The sequence below is a fragment of the Dreissena polymorpha genome, chromosome 12 (genome assembly GCF_020536995.1).
Source record: "Dreissena polymorpha isolate Duluth1 chromosome 12, UMN_Dpol_1.0, whole genome shotgun sequence".
NCBI classification, from domain to species: domain Eukaryota; kingdom Metazoa; phylum Mollusca; class Bivalvia; order Myida; family Dreissenidae; genus Dreissena; species Dreissena polymorpha.
Window position 1 is genome coordinate 26861344 of NC_068366.1, and position 8581 is coordinate 26869924.

Consider the following 8581-nt stretch of genomic DNA (forward strand, 5'->3'; position numbering starts at 1 on the left):
AGTAAATAGTTTGTTTATTGTTTTATTTTTTACATTATTTACAAAAACAAATATAATTAAAAAATACTGCGTTTGAATGCAACCTAAATACAACGTTGCAGCAACGTTTGGACAAAACGTCGGGAACACTTTCCTATACACCATTGTTACAACCAAACTGCAACGTTTCTATGCAACCTAAATATGACGTTGCAATACTGCGTTTGAATGCAACCTAAATACAACGTTGCAGCAACGTTTGGAAAAAACGTCGGGAAAACTTTCATATACACCAATATGACAACACAAACTGCAACGTTTGAATGCAACCTAAATACAAGCTTGCAACGACATTTGGGTGCCCACTGGGATGAGTGCACAATTACCTAGAAGCAATGTTGTTGCAACATACTTCTCAAACGTTCGACTGACGTTACGCGTGCAACGTTGCAGAAACGTTCGGAAATGGTAACTAATGTCGCGATAAGAATGCAACGTTTCTGAAACGTCCTTTCAACGTTATGATGAAACGTCCTGTTATTGTTTTGTATGCAACGTTATGGCAACGTTCGGTAATGGTTGCCGACGTTGCGACCTAAATATTACGTTTCAGCAACGTTCGTAAAACGTTTGATGCCCACTGGAATCACCTGATTACCCCATCTGAATAGTCAACGTTAAACACTTTTGTTTTATTTTCTGAGAACGCGTTTTCACTAAAAATGGTCGTAGAAAAATGTACTAAAATGGTGCTAGAAAAATTACCAGCAGAAAATCTTCGAAACAAAGTTTCTAAGTGAAAAACTGTAAGAATTAGAAAGTTCGATGTTAATTAACTTATCTATTTCGTCTGCCAACATCCTACTACATCCGGGCATTTTACCGCAATTGTACAGTTAACCGCTCGCACTGTATTTTCGATATGTAGTTAGTAAGTCCATAAGCAAGCCAATGGACAAACACACTGTGTAGTTAAATGGTAATACAATTGATATGTATTGTTTCTTATTGCTATTTAATTTAAATCGTGTTGTATGGGCGTAAATTGCAATCATTCTTCAGTGTTTTATTAAAAATGTGTGTACACGTGTGAAGTTTGGAGCTCCTTAAAGCCGGTTAAAGCCTACTTTGATTTGAGTCGACCATTCTCATGCGCTAACATTTGGTTTGTTTATTTTGTATGTTTGCTGTGTGTTTGTCTCGATTACTGATTTCGGTTTATAACTCTTTATATGCCAATGGTAAATTGCTATAAATAAGGGCCGCATTGTATAGTGAGGTTTCAATCCTGCTTGTGCAGCGGAAGGTTCATCCTGTTAATGTTTGTGAATGAAAAATACTATTTTTTGCTGGATATAGTGCGTAAAAATGGTGGACTCACGGAAGTATCATACGCTCATTGTGCAAAGGATTACCAGCTGAATATTATATGCGTTGTAAATAGACGTGAAAAAGTAAGATTTAATAAATCAAAAGGTTGCACACCTAATTTCTATTTGCATTGAATGGAGAAATTATCACTAGAGAGACATGAGGTTAAACAATAAAAAAAATGTCAGACGCTACATATACGCGAATATAACATGGGCAAATCATGTGAGGACGGTCTTAAATGAAATTAAATAAAGCGCGTCTTACACGCACACATATATTCCAGTCCCTTGGAAACTACCCTTTTAGTAGTGAGTTGACACGTGTTTTCTAGTAACCTTGGGATCATAGGTCGAGGAAACACATCATGTTCGACCATGTTATGTGCGCAGGCCTTGTTTTCTAAATTCATGCCGGACAGAATCGAATCCATGATGATTTATAAGTACGATGGAACGTTGGGTACTTTGTAATACCCATGCGAGCACGATGGAATGACATATCTGAAATATTTAGGACAAATATTATCAGCCCATAGAATGGAACAATCACCTTTTTTCAGGTTTTATTTGCAGCTGATATTCCCATATTTCCAGCCTATAAGAACAAGACTTAATTGTGCTCATTTTCATTCAAGTTTGAACATTCAACAACGCTGAAAAAATAATGTTATAGTTTTTTACATAATTGTGACCGCTTTCGATATTTATATCGAATTTATATAATGGGCGCAACAGGTTAGTTAATGATTAAACGGTACTACTATTATTGTTACTGCTTAATTAACTTGTTATCTTAAAAACTTTAAAATGTTGAAGTTACTTTTTTTAAACATTTCAAATTGCAGGTACTTGTACTCTCTTTAAAACGAAATAAATTTTTGAATCGCTGTCGTTGGTTACAAAAGTGGCCATTTCGTGTTTGTGATATAAATGTATCAATAATGACACATTTAATTACATAAATGGGACATTCGGACTTTATATGTAATTACACGGTAGTAAAGCATATGGAAAATAAATAAACACATCAATAATGTTCTTTACTGTGACTCTTTGTATGATGCTGGTCACGTTTGCGTCATATCGCTTACAGCAATTTTCGCAATATTTTTTTTCTTTCAGTTTTTATTTTCTTATGTTTTATTTTTACATATTTCACGAATGTTGCTGTTTTTTCTATTTTGCCTCGGTCACACTGTCACGAATCAGAGCTACGAACGAGCTACGAATACTTATCGGCACAGTTCGTAGCTATCCTCACTGGACCGTGGCTCTCCGTACTTGATCCGTGATCAGTCATAGTAGTTTTTGGATGTCCGTAGCGACTCTTGACAAATTTTGAATATGTTAAAAAAATCGCTACGAATTTATCGACCGTAGCGTATCCGTAGCAGTCCGTACTAAACCATACTGGTCCGTACTAGTTCGTAACGACACCGTAGTCGTCCGTACCTTTTCGTAGGTCCAAAGATTTTCAAGGTCTTCTACGGATTGATACGAACAACTACGGAGCGGTACGGTTACGCTACGTATTAGCTACGATTATTCCACGGATATACTACGGAAAGCCACGGTTCTAGTACGTTGTACTACGGATAGGCAGAAATGTGCACTATCTTGTACGATGTACTACATTTCAGCACGAAACCGTACGGACATTTACGGTCCACTACAATAAATTGCTACTGAAATCATAAAGCAACCGTACTTGCATTTGTTGAGTTCACAATCATGAATCGCGTTTGCGATAAATGTGTTACACTTGGATATTGATATGGCACAAAATGCAGAGGCCGTAGTCGAGCTGCTTGACGATATGCACAGAGGTAATAATGATTCAATATCGTATTACTAGTATAGATTTGTGCTAAAGGTTACGTATTTTGAAAACATTAGAATTTGAACCTACTAATAATACATTTTTTTATTTGCAGGTAAGTATCTGCCTCATATGCCTTTTGAATCTTGCTCTTACTTTGACGTGATTTTATAATTGTTTAATTAATGATCGACATAATAAAATACAAAATTAATCATACTTTCCTAAGCATTATCTATATTTGTACATTAATAATTACATAATTTATCAGGTCAGGGAAAAAAAGGAGGTGGTGCATAAGAGACTAGCTTTTAAGAAGACCCGGCTCTTGGTTTAGGATGGAGGAGGTAGACTCTTCCCCAGACACGGCTGATTACATTATTTCTGTTACGCGCTATTGGTGCCGCTTGCATGTTCTCTTTTTGGGAGGCATTATGTGTATAACAATACAAGAGGCTGTTGGCGCAATGTTCAATCGTAGTTCGTTCCTACTTGTACCTGTCCGTACCGGTCCGTCGCAATTCCAACTGCTTCGTAGCGGACCGTTCTAGTTCGTACTTACCCGTACTAGACCGAAGCGGATCCGTAGTTAGATCGTACTGATTTGCCTAGCATCGTACTTAATCGTACCAGACCGTACCGGATTCGTAGTTTGATCGTACCGATTCGTGGCGCTTCTTACTAAATCGCGTCGATCAGTAGCAGTCCGTACATTTTCTTGTTCGTTTTCCAACATTTTGATGGTAGATTCGTTGTGCTCCGTACTGAAATCGTAACGGCCTACGAATTATGACAATTTCGTAGTCATTCGTGGCCGATTGAATCGTAGCTCATTCGTAGCTCTGATTCGTGACAGTCTGACCGAGGCATTTCAGTTTGACGTAAACGGGTGTTTTGTTTTTGAAATGGCTTATTTATTCGCTTTCTTAATTAATTACAAGCGGTTGTATTGGCATCTTTGATGGATAAGAATTAAATAAATAATGATAGTCTTAATAAAATTGATATGTTTTAACCCATTTATTTTGGCGATCAATCCGTCTTGTAAATCGTTAACAAAATCTAAGAAGCAGAAAAAGTCTCAATCTTTTTATTTTCATCACGGGTTAAATAGCGATAATAGCTTCCCTACCCCATCAAATACCAATTGAAATTTTCGTGATTTAAACAAAACAATACTGCCAATGATCGAAACGTATTCAGTGTTTGTAACAAGAAAGGTATTAAAAATTAATTTAACATGACCCTCATGAATATTCTGTTGAAATCCGTTGCCGATTCTAAATTTAAAATTCCATAACGTCATTATTGATACTGATATTTGAAAACACCTGCAGGGGCGCATTCGTAACGGATGTTCTGAAGAGATTTCACAGTGTTCTAAGGCACAGCCTTTTCGAACACAGCGGAAAAGGAAGTCATTAATTCAAGATGGCCGAACGTGATAATAACATTGCCAGCTTTATCAGTCTTGCCTTGAAGGACCTTATAGACGAAGATACAGACGATGAAATGGTTTCCCGGAAGCGTAGCAGAAAGCGTGCCACCAATACGACATTTCTTGCTGCAACTTTAATAGGAACTCAGGCAATATTGTATGTGTTCGTGATATGTTTAGTCTAGCTAAAACTTATGTGTAGGATAATGCAATAACGTAGTAGTCAAACTTGCTCAAAGAAACATTCCACTAATAGCAAAGTAGGCCGTTGGTGAATGTCCGCAAAAATTTCTGGATAATGATATCATCCCATATCCCGAATGGTTCTTATTAGCCTGTTTTGTCCTCTTTTATGTCTTAAAGGGGTACCAAGTTATTTTTTAGCATGTTATTGAAATATCTGTTTGTTCAGATTTTCTTGGAACAGAAAGGTGCATATAGGTCACTAAGCTAGCCATTGATTAGAACGTCCTGATATGTGCATGCATTTTACACCAATTTTATAATAAAAAGGAAAAATAGTTACCTCTACAGAAGTGTCTTGGTAGCTTAATCACTGATGGAGCATTAACTTGCAGGTTGTTGCTCACACAGTGACACTGGATCAGGTTGCCACAAACTTAACATCAGTGCAATCTTATTTTTGTATCAAATTAAATCATTTACATTAACATCATTTTCATTGCGAATCATTACACAAATTACAAAGAAACATTGGTGATATTACAGAGGAACCATGTGGTCAATATTTATAAATTTAAAATAACTTTTTTTTCAGGGTAGGTGAAAAAAAGTCTCGAGTGAGGGGCTATGTGGAAGAAGTCGTACCTGCCTATACCGATGAGGACTTCAGAAGAATTTTTAGGATGAATCGAACAACATTTTCCTTCCTTCTGGTGCACTTGGAGACTCTACCAGAACTACAGCCATTGGGTCATGGTAGAAGAGACCCAATCAGCATCCAAAAAGAGTTACTTATTACATTGTGGTATGTTGGTGGAACTGATCCTCAGAGAAAAATAGCTGATCGATTTGGAGTGTCTGAATCTACAGCTGTAGTGTGTAGGGACAAAATTATTTCCGCCTTAATAGGAATGAGACAGAACATAATAAGGTGGCCCAATGCCCAGGAATTGCAAACTGAGGAACAGTTATTTCAAATGCGTAATGGATTTCCTGGAATAGTTGGTGCGATTGATGGGACGCACATACAGATAAAAGCACCGCGACACCATCCCCAGAGCTATGTCAACAGAAAACACTATCATTCATTACAACTTCAGTGTGTGTGTAGACACAACATGTTGTTTAGTCATGTTTTTACTGGATATCCCGGAAGTGTGCATGATTCAAGAGTACTCCAGTTATCAGATTTATGGGAAAGTTGTCCAGATAAATGTTTTAGAAATTATCACATTCTTGGGGATGGAGGGTATCCTTTGCGAAAGTGGCTGTTGACACCATATCGTAACAATGGACACCTTACCCCTGAGCAAAAAAAAAATATATGTATATATGTGTCTTGTTCTGAGAATATTGGAAAAATGCATGTGCGTAAAGTGTCGTCCCAGATTAGCCTGTGCAGTTCGCACAGGCTAATCAGGGACGACACTTTCCGCTTAAACTAGATTTTCGGTAAAAAGGAACTTCCTTTAAACGAAAAATACCATCAAAGCGGAAAGTGTCGTCCCTGATTAGCCTGTGCGGACTGCACAGGCTAATATGGGACTACACTTTACGCACATGCATTTTTCCAATTTTCTCAGAACAAGACACATATTCATGTGTAGAAAAGCCTCGATTAGCCTAAACGTAACTGCACAAAGTCACGAATGGTTGCTGTCTGGTTCGAGACGGTAATTAAGCAAAGTTTGTTTGTTGATATTCGAAATTAATTTGTACATTTAGTGTACGATTCGTTTAAAATTGTGTACAACACTTCAGATTGATGAATTTTGCAGCATGAAGATGTCGTCTGCATATTTCTTGATTTAAGAGTTATTGTAAATGTGTAATTTTTAATTTTACTTTGTACTAAAGTGAAATATAGAGAACCCAGATATAAAATATACATCTACTAGTGATATTAATTTGAAATCATTAGTTAAGTATCTATACTAAAACAATAACAAAGTTACAATGTACAACAATTTAAAAGCTGAACTCGAACTTATGAAATTCAGTTAACGAGCCCTTTATTGATTAATTACACCACAACATTGGTAAAAGTAATGCCGCTTTTAAGTATCGCCTCGACGGAGCAAATGTTTTATAGATATTTTTTTTCTTGATTTCTTTACGGACAATGTCGAATAATATATGAAAATTATTAAGCAAGAGTAGCGTTTATTGTCAATATGTTGAGTGTAGTCAGTATCGTGGTTTAACACATCTGACGGGCAAATTATAAACAATAACAAACAATTGCTGACCGGATGAATGTCGTTTTTTATCCCGATTAGCGACGACTGGACGCACGAAAAGTCATATATTAATATTGTTACCGTTTTGCCTTACAGAAGCACACATTAATGCGAATTTTATGATTAAGTGTCCAGGCGGGATTTTTTCCCAAAGGAAGGAGAATAACCATATTGCATTTTTTTCTGACATTAATACGTCATTGATTTCGAAATAGTAAAATGTTAAAATGCGCACATTACACATTACAATTACATTACAAGTATAACCCGAAACATCATTCAAAGACTGACAAAGCATTGTTTCACGATATGACAGGTTTGTGCCACTCAGCTTCAAAAAGCTGAAAATATTCATCTTAACGCAACATAAAAACACAACCATATCTTGAACTATATACGGCTTTGATTTTGCTTTTATTGGTGAGAAACAATCAGTTATTTCAATTATATCAAAGATCACGAATGCCTTGTTTTCTGCGCAGTTCTAAGCTTCATCACACCCACATACATGATCAGACTGCGACGGAGAGAAGGATAAATGACAATTTTAGGACCATATTTAGAGCCCTAAACAATAATGACATCTCACTTCGCAGTTCTCGGGCCGTTCACAATGATGCACATTCTGGAAAAGGAAGAGGTAACCGTGGTTTGAGAGGCGATGATCGTACAGTCCAAGTCGGGATTCTGGCCATGATCTAGGCGGTGCAAGTGGATGGAGGTGTCTGGATAGACGAGACAGTAGGGAAAGACGTGGTTGTCGTTCAGGGTCCACTAGTGACAATGTTTATATGAATCGTGGAAATTCTCCAAGCAGTGTCTCAAGATCTAGTTCTTCTAGAGAGAATGATAGAAAGACTGACAATCCTTTTTTCAGGCATAGTGATAATAGTGACTCTAGCTCTAGCTCTAGAGGTTTTCAGAGAAACAATGACAATTCTTCTAATTTTCGGCAACAGGGGTCGTGGGAGCAGACGAGATGGCAACTTTGATGGAAACTACTAGATCAAAGCGGGTTTCTGGAATGTACGAGGGTGGAATGCAAACCCTGACTCTGGCAATTTTATTCTTTGTGATACATGTGCACAATTATTTGATTTTGATATCCTTGCTATTGCCGAAACTCATTTATTGTATGAAAATGTTATAAATGTAAATGGTTGTAAATGGTTTGGCCATAACCGTAGTAATATTCATAGAAATGCCAGATCGGGCTCTGGATGCATAGGTTTTTTAATTTTTAATAATTTACTGAAGAATTTTAATGTTTCTATGCTAAACAGTTCAACAGAAGGTATATTGTGGTTGAAAATGTCTCATAAACAGGAACTTTTTAATATCATACCATGTGTCTGCTATTTACCACCAGAAAATTCTTCTCGTTTTTTTTATGGTTTCACATTTTTATGATAATTTAATTGCAAATGTATATGAATATTTAAACAAGGGTATTATGTATATCTGCGGGGATTTTAATAGCAGATGTGGTAATACGGATGATTTTATTGTTGGTATTAATAATATTCCACCAAGACATTTCTGTGATTTT

General features: G+C 36.7%; 1 protein-coding gene across 1 annotated transcript; it reads left to right on the forward strand.

Annotated features, from left to right (window-relative positions):
- Positions 1-4602: 4602 nt before the first annotated feature.
- On the forward strand, positions 4603-7734 carry LOC127852474 (uncharacterized). The gene is made up of 3 exons (XM_052386430.1): positions 4603-4766; positions 5388-6041; positions 7629-7734. Exons 1-3 carry the CDS (start codon positions 4603-4605, stop codon positions 7732-7734), a joined length of 924 nt encoding a protein of 307 aa, XP_052242390.1.
- The last annotated feature ends 847 nt before the right edge of the window (positions 7735-8581 follow it).

Bases quoted from the DNA above. Each gene is read 5' to 3' on its own strand.
- LOC127852474 (XM_052386430.1), top strand. From the start codon at position 4,603: ATGGCCGAACGTGATAATAACATTGCCAGCTTTATCAGTCTTGCCTTG. The intron at 4,767-5,387 runs GTATGTGTTCGT...CTTTTTTTTCAG, and splicing joins ATAGGAACTCAGGCAATATT to GGTAGGTGAAAAAAAGTCTC. The intron at 6,042-7,628 runs GTATCCTTTGCG...CTCACTTCGCAG, and splicing joins CACATTCTTGGGGATGGAGG to TTCTCGGGCCGTTCACAATG.